The sequence below is a fragment of the Leptidea sinapis genome, chromosome 17, assembly GCF_905404315.1.
Source record: "Leptidea sinapis chromosome 17, ilLepSina1.1, whole genome shotgun sequence".
Taxonomy (NCBI): domain Eukaryota; kingdom Metazoa; phylum Arthropoda; class Insecta; order Lepidoptera; family Pieridae; genus Leptidea; species Leptidea sinapis.
Genome location: NC_066281.1, coordinates 2,283,782 through 2,297,349, shown reverse-complemented (window position 1 = coordinate 2,297,349; position 13,568 = coordinate 2,283,782). Strand labels below are relative to the sequence as shown.

At 36.0% G+C, this 13,568-nt stretch overlaps 1 protein-coding gene across 2 annotated transcripts; it reads right to left on the bottom strand.

Annotated features, from left to right (window-relative positions):
• Nucleotides 1-1,903: 1,903 nt before the first annotated feature.
• On the bottom strand, nucleotides 1,904-10,892 carry LOC126969093 (sentrin-specific protease 1-like). Of its 2 annotated transcripts, none has more exons than XM_050814397.1 (7): nucleotides 10,663-10,892; nucleotides 10,362-10,453; nucleotides 10,047-10,291; nucleotides 5,758-6,827; nucleotides 4,621-4,807; nucleotides 4,059-4,283; nucleotides 1,904-3,897 (listed from the first exon to the last, which is right to left on the bottom strand). In XM_050814397.1, exons 1-7 carry the CDS (start codon nucleotides 10,746-10,748, stop codon nucleotides 3,736-3,738), a joined length of 2,067 nt encoding a protein of 688 aa, XP_050670354.1. In that variant the 5' UTR covers nucleotides 10,749-10,892; the 3' UTR covers nucleotides 1,904-3,735. The 2 variants fall into 2 exon arrangements, with proteins under 2 accessions (XP_050670354.1, XP_050670355.1); XM_050814398.1 differs by having other exon boundaries at nucleotides 10,047-10,273.
• Between the last annotated feature and the right edge of the window lie 2,676 nt (nucleotides 10,893-13,568).

Here is a 13,568-nt window from a genome sequence, read left to right as displayed (position 1 = left end):
GTACACTTCCCATGATGCATGCGGTAGAGGACACACAATGAAGCGAGTTCTCTACGCCAACGCCAAGTGAACTAGCCGTTCAAGGAGCTTTGGATCCCCGATTATTCGAGCAGTTCCTTGCACGCGGGCAAATGGTTCGAGCCAATACTGGGATGTGCCAGACCAGAGATGACAGAAATACTCTATATGTGGCCATACCTGCGCTGGCTTGGGGTTCAAACAATAACCGTCGACTACGACCTGCATGCTGCGCCCAGTGAGAAAGCTGGAGATCCACTTGCATAAATTCTCGATAAGACAAAATGATGGTAGTTTTGAGAGAAGTGCCTTGTGCCAAACATGATCAGAGGCCTTCGCTGTATCCAGACTAAATTTATTCGAAATACAATTTAAAATCACATAAAATACCTAACACCTGAAAATAGTCGGTAAAAGAAACTCAATGGGCATGTTATTTATTATTCAAGAGTATTACCATTGGTGTTGAAATCTGGCTACTAGTCAAACTTCAGCAATTCCTTCAACACTTCCAATGACAAATGAGGTAAAAAATGAAAAGAGATCCCACATCTCTCCAGAACTCCAAAAATTGTAAATAATTTGATCATCATGATACACACATAGTTTCATTGACATGGACATTTTATTATATAAGTTATCAAATGAAATACATGACAAGTTTTAAAAACATTATAATTAAATAGAAAAGGCTTATCAGATATTATATGGTTGATGTTGGTTGGAATTTTTAACATTAAAACTATTATTACAATTAATTATAAATAGATATTGTTACGACAGATATTTAAAATCAAATGATAAATGTTAACATTGATAAACTTAATGTTACCAGATATATCGCATTTGTAACAAAAAGTACAAAAACTCTGTCATATAGCTTCTTGTGTCCTTAAATTGGAAAAAAAAAATACTAATAGCTATATAAATTATATCAGTTTTCATGTTTTTATAATGCAAATGCTTTTAATTATCTATTATCAAATAAAAATATATCATTAGATCAAGGAGCACAACAGATTTACGGCCGTTCCCAATATACTATCTACAGATAGATTACTACCTTCTACTGTCAGTAATTAGCTGTCAATAATCTGAAGCTGTCCCAATATACCCGATAAGTCATTCTTATCGCCAGTTCACTGTTGCAATCTCCATACAAACTTCTATCCCTGGTAAGCTATACGTCGTTCCATTGACAGACAGCGTGTACGGATGAGTTACCGTCGAAAAGTTTATTGGGACAGAAAAGTCAACGATAGTTAGGATTCTTTATCTCAAGCAGGCCACAACCGGAGATACACTGAATATTGGGAACGGCCGTTAACCAATTGAGATGTTTTAAGTAGTCTAGTTACTTTCCGAGCAATGCTATACCTTTAATATATGACTAAAATCTTACTGTTTTATCAATAAAAGTTACTCCACGAATGGTGAACAGAGATTGCATATGTTGGTGACCATATTTTCTTAACCCTTTTATGAATTAATGTTCTGTAACTAGACTTTAATTTTCCTATCGTTCAGTATATAATCTTAATATACATAAATTACTACGGATTCCTAAACTAATCAATGGATTTTAATGAGGATTACTTCATGGACTGCAGTTTAGTCCAACTTGAGAGATTGGATAGTTTTTAATTTGATTTGGGACCCATGATTATTTTTATTTTCGTTATTTGTTTTGTATGGATATATTTTCTGAGAGAATTTATTGACGCACGGTTTGACAGTTTGACCGTGAAACAATTTCATTATAACAACAGGGAGCATTTTTTACGAACTAATTCTTGATGTTTTGAAATATTATTTGCAAATTCCTATAAAACAGTACTTTTTTTTAATATCTACAGAACGTCTGTCGGGTCAGCTAGTAATATATATATATATATATATAATATGTAGGTACTCTAAGTTTTATTGAATGACAATGAAGGTGACACTATTCTGTGAAAGTATTAACTCTGTTCGGAAGCTTCTATTCGGTTTTGTTTATTTTTCAAAGTACATATAGACGCGGTTTTTTTAATTAGAATTTTAATTTATTAAAGAGATATTTTTAAAGTAATTGTACGTAGTTAAGCTATCATCAAGATCAGGAATATGTATGTCAGCTTATTCCTGAAGGTCGAATATGTACACAGCTATAATTTAAAAGTGCCTTTGTGTGGTTTAAGTCCTTTCTGCTTAACTACGTCCAATTATTGTTAAAGTAATTAATTCCACAATAAAGAATTTCAAAAAGCAACTAGACTGCAATTTATTCATTCAAATTAATATCTTAAATGTATTTCAAGTAAGTTCGTTTCAATCACATATGTACATTTAAATTACCTTAAACTAAGTAATGTCCTTGTTTAAATAATTTGATAAAAAAACGAAATAATATGTCTATATTATTTCAACTTTAACCTGTGTCATAAGATTTAAAATGACTGAACTATTTAGTTTCTGCGATGAGAATTAAATGGCTATTTGGAATAATAACTTGCTTTAGGGTATGTTCCGATATGTACTGCGAGCACTGCACAGTGCTATCACTGTACATTAAATCATTCCGTTATGGACTGCCAGTACCCCAGGAAATATATGACGTCATAAGTCGCCGCCATATTCTACTGTGAGCACTGGCGTTTTCGAGGTAAGGTACTCGCAGTACTTTGATCACGTGATCAGTCAAAACCACTCGATTGCCTAACATTTTATAAACAATACCTCCAGTTTAATCCCAAATATTTTTAATTTGACAATACTCCAACAACAGTTTTTTTTAATGAACTAGAAAATTTTAATACACTCATTGGAATGCTGCGTCAAAAAATTCGGCTGACAGTATACGGGATTGCGTTCCGTTTTAAATAGTAACCAGTATAACTGGCTATAAAGGAACGGCTTCACAGTATACTAAATTTACGTCACACTGTACAGTGGTCGCAGTGCATATCGGAACATACCCTTAATATTTATGTTAGTTGCTATCCGGTTCTGTGTATGCATATATATGTATAATAAGTTATTTTATCCAAAACTGTAACACACTACCTCAATCTTACCATTACTACTTATGACAATAATTTATACACAACACTAAAAATCCACTACACTACTGGGTCAAGCACATTTATTCTGTTATTATTCAAAACACCGACAACGTAATATTTGACACAAAGTTACAATTGTTGTTACGAAAGATGAAAATTTTTGAAGATGTTAAAGTTATTCTAAACACACATATCTTTGTCATTCAGTCAAGTAGCCAATACTTCAACTTCTACGATGTAATTTATGATCTATTCTCAATATCTCAATTTTAGCTCCAAATTCACAGCAATGACGTTTATTATTGTACATTCTCAGTTTTTACCAATGTTAGCAGCTTCATGTTCAATATTGAAATGGTACATCATAAAATAACAATATTTCATATAACCTCAGGAAAATTCACAGACACTTTTGTTGCCAAGTCTCATCAATATTAATATATATAGTGTATTATTTACTGCAATACATTTTCCTCTCATACATTGTGATATATTCTATGCTTAGTTACTGCCCGGTAACAAGTGGCAGATCAGATCTTGGACATTGCCATTATCCTGTGCTGCATCCAAAATAAAAATTGATTTCTTTTATTCCAATCAAACAGTCCAACATCCAGCTATTCTGTTGATCTAGTAGGTTCCTGAGTTCCGGATGTTTTCAGCGTGATCTAAGTTACAATAAGAGTTTGCCTTGCACTATTTCCAATGCAGCCTTTCGTCTCAAATAGGGCATATGCGCCTGTGTGAAGGTGTAGCGCGCATTCCGAGTGCTGAACTCAGCAAACGTGCATGCAAACATGCCACAGTCGCTGCCATTCATTTGTTGTGGAATGTCCTGCAAAAATATTAATATTACTAATAACGCATCTCTTGAGACCTGTTATTGTGGATGTCCATGGACGGTTGCCACACCACTCCCCCATCCTGTGAGCCTCTTACCCGTTTGCTTATTTTTTTATAATATAAGAGTGGTTATATAAAAATAATAAAAATTACCTTTAAGTTAGCAGTGCTCCACCCACTGTCATCAAAGGGCTGGCCCTTCTTATCTTGGTGTTCGTCTCTCAGATATTTAAGTAAAGCATCCAAACATTTATTGTTCGGACTGCCCATGCTGTCCATGTATGATATCTTCTTCTCTCGAAAATCAATGATGCTCATGCACCAGTGGATTCCTAAATGCACGGGGATCACCATCAAGTCGTGGGCAAATATGTCAACCTGAAAGTGGCAGATAATTATTTTAAGACTAGCTGATACCCCGCGACTTTGTCCGCGTACACACAGGACTGAGCATGTAGTAGTGACATTTTAATTAAATTTTAAAAATAAAAGAACACATATACATACACTGTCACAACACTTTTTGTAAATAATATTGTGTTCTTCAAAGTTGTAGTACATTTTTTATTCTATCATCAATACTTATTGGTTTTCCATGACACTCAAAATATATACCCAAATTATTTATTGCTAAACGCTCTAATGCACACTGTTAACTCATTTACAGCTTATTTTCTCCAGCTTAACATAAAATAATAAATAAAAGATCAAATACCTTTCGTGTCCAGCGTTTGAGCCCGGCTTGTCCACTCTGCATTAGCTTTGGATAGAAGAAAGTGTTTGTGGCATATACTTTCGGTAGATCTTTTTTTTCCTGGCTGCGCTGCATCAGTAGGTTCATGTAGAAGTTTATTACTTCGTCATTCAACCAGTTGAGGCCCGACAGTGTTTGGAGATCACGTCTGAAAATGTTTAATAAATCATTTAATATAATGAAATAGTCTCAAAATAAAATACGTAACATTTTGTTCTATATAAATATAATTAATCCATAATATATTTGTTGTTCCATTAAAAATGAATATATAATAATAGCTCTGGCGACTAGTTTCAATTACTATTTTAACTCTCCTCCGAGCGACCACTAGTGGATAGGAGAATGCTCACTGCTTATTAAGTGGAGGTTAGGGGTGAATAAAAAAACTCCCACCGGCAAAACTTAAGGTTTGTAACGTTTGTTTGTTAACTTAAGGTTTTTTTATAACAAGGTCTGGAGTAAAATACACCTTGTTCAATTCAATTGCTCTGAACAAAATTTATGAACGAACTCGAGTTCCATCCAAGCCGTCAAGCGACCCAACTGATCCAACCATTCGAGTGACGCAAGGTTCTGGTTATGTCTTGTTCAACTCTCAGGTTGTGGTTCTACAGGATCTACTTTACAGCTGACAACCTGCCCGACCCCAGTAATTGCATATTAGGAAATTGACTTGAGATGTCACTATGAGAGTTGAATCAAGATATTATTTGTATAAGACAGAGAGCTGCTGAAGTGGTTCCCGACACTGGAATCCACCATCTTTCCACATGTCACAATCTTGACCCATATCTATGTGTGGTATTTTTATAATTATTTAATTATGAATGAGCAGCTGAATTTTTCACATAAAAATGTTAACTTCCACTTACAACCAAATAATGGAATAAACATTCTTGGTTCCAAGTTGATATGAAATGGATACTGTCAAAAAAGCAAGTTTAGTAACCTAAAAGCCAGGCCTTTGTGGTTCCTGTTATTAGGTCAGTGGTTGTCGTTACATAACATAAATGCTTTTTTGTTCTTCTAATGTCACAAACAAAGTTAATCAAGTGCAAATTTAAATTGAGTTAATAAATTAAATGCCAATATTACCTTGTTATTCTTAAACTAAACTTTTCAATGACCACTTGTCCGGCCGGTCCTGGACCTAAAGCCTTGCTTACAATTTTCTCCTGTTCGGCTGTTAATGGAGGTAATTCTACTTTAGCTGGTTCCTCCTCAATAAAACTCTCAGGTATACACAAGTCAAACTTTAACTTATGCCTCAATTGTGCTAGGTTACATTCAAAATTTACTTTTGATATAATATTTGACTCATTGCTTGCATCTTTCAACTTTTCCTGATTCTCCTGTTTCTTTTTCCTATATTTTGTTTCCAACTTTTGTAGCCAATCACTGGATGTGACACTTTTGTCATTATAAGAGTCTTTTAATGTATTTATAGGATCAATTCTGACAGATGATACAGTAGAAGATTCTGATGGTATTATATCTACATCAGATTCAGAATTAATTGAGGTCACTGTGATTGGATCATATTCACTGTCATTATCATTAGCCACTTTAATATCCTTTTGTAATTGTTTAATTTCATTGAGGGAACTTTTCTGCGTCTTTCTTGTTAATCTATATGAAGCAGATTCATCTGCTAGATTTATAATATCAATAGGTCTGTAAGCTTGGAAAGATTTATTGGTTTCAGCAACTTTCTTAATTAACTCTCTAAAATTATTCTTTTCTTCTATATTAAACAATCTTAATAATGTAGACTGTGTATTTCCATTTAATTCATACGAATTTTTTACACGCGAATTTATGGAAGCCCTCTCTTTGACCCAATTTGGCAAGGGTATAGTTGGTTGTTTTTTATATAATTTACCAATTTTCGAATTATTTCTTATAGGACTGTATACTTTTGACGATGCAGTATTTCGATCTTTATTGTGTCGAATCATTTTATACTTAACCCCGCTGGTATCACTAAATTCTCGTACACCAACATTTTTGCTTGGAAAGAATTTGTATTGTTTAATTGGTGGGCTTGATATCTTTTTAACAAAAATTATGTCGTCATCTTCAGTCTGATTTTCATCATCATCATCCAAAGTCAAGTACACCTCCTTGGGCTTATTTGTTTGGGGTTTTGACTCTATTATTGTTACCTGTGAAGAATAATAAAAACAATTATAGCCTGGATTATTTATTTCGATTGTTACTGTAGTTGCTATGACAAATATTGGCAATGGCAATGCACATGGGGCAATCAGAGTAAATCAAGATAATAAACAAGTGTTTATTAATTGTAAGTATTGCATGTTCAAACATCAGATAACAAATTCATGTAATTCTTGAAGTACTACAACTTCTCTAATATTGAGGCTTTTTAGCACAATATTGCAGCTAGGTTTGTACTACTTGGTTGCCAAGTCTTATTAGAAGAAATAGAGAATTTTTTTTATGGAAAAGGAGAACGAACGAGCATATGGGTCACCTGGTGTTAAGTGATCAACCACCCACATTCTCTTACAACACCAGAGGTACAGGAGCGTTGCTGGCTTTTAAGGAAGGTGTACGCGCTTTTTTTGATGGTACCTATCGTATCAATCTGAAGCTCATTAGACAGCTTTGTAGTACATAGAAGAAAGCTCCTTGAAAACCGCACTGTGCAGGACCTTTGCACCGAGGCCACACATCTCGATGTTGGGGATGATAACCTAATTTGTGGTGTGTCGTACGAAGGTATATTTGTTTCTTATGGAGGTAAATAAAGAGTACCTACCACCTACGTACTTCCAAAAAAAAGTATCATTTATTTTATAAAATACTAGCTGACCCAGCAAACGTTGTATTGCCGATATTAAAATCGCGATACAAAAGTAATTGTTGATCGTAGATGGGTGAAAATCGTGTGGGCCACCCTTAACCTTTAGGGGAATGAAAAATAGATGTTGGTCGATTCTCAGACCTACCCAATATGCACTCAAAATTTCATGAGAATCGGTCAAGCCGTTTCGGAGGAGTACGGGAACGAACATTGTGACACGAGAATTTTATATATAAGATTTAAATAGGATAAAATTATAAAAATAGAATGGGTTTGCATATTATTGCATTGTGTAAACAAGTGTTTAAAGCATACTCTATTAGTGTTATAGATAGTGGGTACCTACATGATATAGACTACAATACTCTATTCTAGAGTATGGTTGGCAACCATAGTTGGTACCACAGTCTGGCATCTGGCGCTAGAAAAGTGCAAGCATTATTGTTTCACTTTGAAGGGTGACTGCAGTCAAAGGACAACATAATATTATGTCAGAAAGTGTGTGGAACGCAATTGTGATCCTGCATAAAGCTTTGGGTTCATCAAGAACCATGAGTGACACAGCAAAGTAATGGGCAGCATGTATCACCTACCATGAGGTGAATATCTTGTTTGTGTCATCTCTTTTTAAACAGACACTCCAGTGATCATCAAAACTTCTTTTGTCACAAAATAAGAAACTAATATCAGCAAAAAAAAAAAACATATATGTTATGATTTACATATTCATAAAATAAAAATATAATTTAATAAAATGAGCCTTTGTCAGGTAATGGGTTTGAACATACTCTCCCTTTTGGGAACCAGAGCTTAAATCTGGTACCATAGACCACGCAACCAAACCGACTTGAAAGTACCTGGTTGAAATTAACGATACAACTTCACCCCTATTACAATAGTAATTGTATCATATTGTAATGCAACATGCAATATATGGGTAAAAAAAGTGTGAGCTCGACACACAACTGGAGTTTACTCATTAGCTTTAGGCATTTTTGCTGCAATTTCAAAATTTGCCCAAACAAAACTCCTATAAAAATGAAATGAATCCTTAATGCTCAAAATATGTCAGGAAATGCCCAAACACAACTCCTGTTAAAAGCGGAACTCAAAATTCCGATTTTAAAAGGTCCATCAAGGAAGTTACATTTTGGCACATCCTAATAGGTATATTATACTACATGCGTAAGATATCATGCAGTATACTGTGTATGCTGGCTACACACACATATATATACACACACACACACACACTAAAACTGAAAAGTGAAAGGTGCGCGAGAAATGTTACTATCCCATTTGATGAGTAGGTTTTACTCTCCATATTTTTCTCATACCGGGCGCCTTATATGAAAATTGATTCTTAAGGAGTAAACTCCAAAAATTTGAGGTGATGTAATAAAAGTTTTACTTTAAAAACTGTATTTATGACTGATAAGAACATATCACATATAATATACAGCTAGCATTTGAAAATACACAACAAATAATGAATAAGTATTTAGCATTTTCATATTATTATTAATAAGAGTCAAACTAGTTTGTGGGTCCACAAATTATTGATATTGATACTCATGTTAAGAATCCTTAAATTCAAAACAAATGAATACAGTATGGTATGTAGCTGTTAAATATGTATTTTTTATTTTATATAAGAGGGGGGAAATGGTTGTGATATTCTCGTGATGGGAAGTGGTGAGTCAACCATCCAAGAACATTCACAACACCAGGGCCCCAGACATGTGTTAGTCATGTTGTATAGTACTAATCTGTACTGAGCACAGACTTGCTGCTAAATCATGTTTGAATTAATGTGAAGGCCAAAACTCGAAAGTAATGAGTTGCCACATTTTGTGGTCATATACATAGAAAATACATTCCCGTCCAGTAAATGTTGAATGTTTGTTAACATCTGTGTTTAGTCCATATTGTAATTTTTTATGTAAATATGTGAAATATAATAATATAAAGCTGTAAATATGTAATGTAGAGTGTATTTTGTATAATATTGTGTTATTCCAGGCTAGAAACTAACCATATAAAATAACGCTATACTCAAAAAACCTGCCACTTATAAATTATCCATATGAAATTCATACAAAATTTCTATTCATAATGTGTCTCTTCAATTCCACTCGACATTGGCGAAATAATTTGCGCCCGACTGGTGCAGCCACATGCCATATCACAAAAATGGAAATGGATTGAAAATACATTACAGTCAATAGAACATGATGAGAGTGTAACAGGTACATTGAACTTAGGATTTGGCTAAAAGTAACACTAGATAATCTACAATAATAGGGGAAGAATAGCAAAACTCATTAACAGTAAACGAGCTGATGGACGGATTATGACAATGGCAATTAAATATATAAACCTTCACCATAAATAATATTATTTGTCCTGGCTGTGGTTTTTGAATAAGTATAAAATAAATAGTAACAGAAATATGTGTTGAAGTTAAAACAAATGACAATTTGATTATATGAATTAGAATTATTACCAATCCTTTAGAACTATTATACAATAACAAAAATAAATAAACTAAAATTACCTCTTCATCATCATCATCATCCTCATCAACAAGAACAGCCTTAATTGGATGAATAGGAGTATGAATTCTAGGTTTTCTTGAGGGAGTTGTGGATCCGTTCTGTGCTCTACCTACTATCTGAATTGGTACATTTCTCTCAGTTCCACTGTTAATGTAAGGAGTAGATGTACTGGGATGATTACCGTCTAATTGTATGGGCACATATCTTACATTTTTATAGTGCCTGTCTTCATTTAATATAATATCTGAAATGTATGAAAACTTAGTTTGTTACAAAAAGTTATATTTACTATTTATAAATTGCACATTTAAAACCTTTTGAAGACATAGCAGGAAAAGTTGTATTCTGTATGTTTTTCAATCTTTTGGGACCTTGTTCGTCAAGCCACACTTCATCGGGATCAGACCTAAAACAAAACAATAATTAGGGTTGTACGTTATGTTAAGTAATTTTTGGTAATAGGTAACACTACAAAACGTACATCCAGAACTTGCGAGCTTGTTTCAATGGTACATTAATCATTTTAAATATTTTAGTTACTAAATTAATGCTTCCGTAGCGACTTTACCGCCATAACTAATACGTTGTAAACACGAAATGTAAAACCACTCATACCTGAATCTTTTGTTAGGAGTTCTTATTTGAGCATCATCTTCACACCATCCTAATAAACTGCGAATGTAAGCCGCAACGGACTTCATTTTCACTCAAACAGCCTTCCCATTACCTGCACTTAGATTAAATTCTGTGCGAAACACTAATAATTCAGAAATTAATGGACCGACTATAGGCATAGAAAGTTCAACATCAAAGTAAAATTGATGGTTGTTGGATTACGAATTGAAAAAGCCATGTTAGATTGACACTAAAATGACATTAACATTAAACAATTTACACTAAGATTTTTCAGCTGTTATCTACTCTATGTCAAGAAATGAATTAAAAAGATATTCTATTATGGCTTTTGCGAAGGCTCACCACAATAATTACTAAGTCGTAGTTAGCTGCCCGACTGATATTTTAAAGTCAAACTTATCTCCTGAAAAGTACTCCATCTTTTAATTATGAATAGAAAGGCTCAGAGGTCTTGTTCGATAAACTATCCATATATAAAGTAACCTCTCCTCCGAAAACTTCAACATATTTAGAAGTAGTTCATATGTTCGATATATTTATTCGGGATTTAACAAAATTTATATTTATTTTCAACTTCTAGCCCAAGTAAAATAAATGACCAATAGTCCATATAGTAAGCTCCAAGTCCTAAGTCATCTTTTAAAATATGCGACAGCGTTAGATGCTCAGAGCAATTGACTGTCTTCATACAAAACTCATATAAACCTGCATACATTTTGATTTGAAAGGACCAACATGCATACTATCACATTTGCAATATTAAGATTGAATATAAGTATTGTAAGGAGACATTGTTTATTTGCTTGTGTAACTAGAAATAATATTACATTATTTCTGAATTAATTAACACATTTGAATTTTTAATACGAAATTTAAATTATATGAACTGTTTAGTACACTTATTTTCATGCTATAATGATATTGGGTACCTATATGATATTATTATGCCTTATGCTCATTACACATATATTTTCCATTTAAACTACATCGTTCTTACACTCTCCGTACTTATAATGTACATTTTTGCCACGAGTGACGAGACAAAACTATACTTACGTTCCCATGCTTTCTAAAATATATTATTATTATTATTATTTTATTTTTTTATGGAATAGGAGGACAAACGAGCGTACGGGTCACCTGGTGTTAAGTGATCACCGCCGCCCACACTCTCCTGCAACACCAGAGGAATCACAAGAGCGTTGCCGGCCTTTAAGGAAGGTGTACGCGCTTTTCTTGAAGGTACCCATGTCGTATCGTCCCGGAAACACCGCACAAGGAAGCTCATTCCACAGCTTCGTGGTACGAGGAAGAAAGCTCCTTGAAAACCGCACTGTGGAGGACCGCTACACATCCAGATGGTGGGGATGATATCGTAACTTGTGGCGTGTCGTGCGAAGGTGAAATTCGGCGGCAGGAATCAGGTTGAACAGCTCTTCGGAGCACTCCCCGTGATAAATGCGGTAGAAGACACACAATGAAGAGACGTCTCTACGCAACGCCAAGTGATCCAGCCGTTCACAGAGTACTGGGTCCCTGACAATTCGAGCTGCTCTGCGTTGCACGCGGTCAAATGGATCGAGCTGATACTGGGGTGCGCCAGACCAGAGATGACAGCAATACTCCATGTGAGGCCGGACCTGCGCTTTGTAGAGCGCTAGAATGTGGGCCGGCTTGAAGTATTGCCGTGCTCTATTTATGGCGCCCAGTTTCTTTAAAGCCACTTAGGATTTGCCCTCCAAATGGCCACGGAATTGGCAATTGCTCGAGATTTCGAGACCCATTATTCCGATACTAGGAGAGGCTTTAAGGGAAGTGTTCTCGAAGAGCGGTGATACGGCAAATGGGGTTTTTTTAGTGGTAAATGCGCAAACTTGAGTCTTCTGGGGGTTAAATTGGACAAGGTTCAACTTACCCCATTCCGCGACATTCTCGAGAGAGGACTCGATAGAAGACACAAGTTTCTCCCGGCACTGGTCGACGTTTTCCCGAGAGAGACCTGCATGGCCCGTGTATACGGCATCACCAGTGCTGTCGTCTGCATAGCAATGCATGTTGGCGGTGTCCAACATATCATTGATATGCAGAAGAAACAGCGTGGGAGATAGCACACAGCCTTGGAGCACTCCAGCGTTCACGGGCTTGGGATTCGAGCAATAACCGTCGATAACGACCTGTATGCTGCGCCCAGTGAGGAAGCTGGAGGTCCACTTGCATAAGCTCTCGGGAAGCCCAAATGATGGAAGTTTTGCGAGGAGCGCCTTGTGCCATACACGATCAAAGGCCTTCGCTATATCCAGACCAACTGCCAGGCCTTCCCCCTTGCTTTCAATAGCCGCCGCCCATCTATGTGTTAGGTATACCAGAAGATCGCCAGTCGACCGACCATGGCGAAAGCCGTACTGCCGGTCGTTGATCAACTGGATTGGAGAAATGCCATCCGGCCCGCTCGACTTCCTGACGTCCTACGAAAACAGAGCTCACCTAACAGTTTTCTGTCGGAACTGTACTTCGGGCATGGAGCTCTGACACCGCGGGATGGTAGGCGGTGTTTTTCCGTTTTCGTCAAGAGTCGAGTTGGAGGCAAAAAGAGTGCACAGGAGATCGGCTTTCTCTTTCGCCGTATGGGCCAGGGTGTCATTACTCATGTGCAACGGCGGCATGGACGGCTGGTTGAAGTTACCAAGAGCAGCTTTCGACAACGACCCGAACTTGCGTGTTCCAGTCAGGTAACTGGAAAGCTGCTCGCCAATTTTGACGACGTGCTTCGATTTCGCACGGGCGATTTGCCGCTTAAAAAATCTGGAGGCACGGTTATATTTCCTCTTCAGAACTTTGCAGTTCGGATCCTTTGAGCCCAGCGCCGCAACCCAAGTTCGATACGC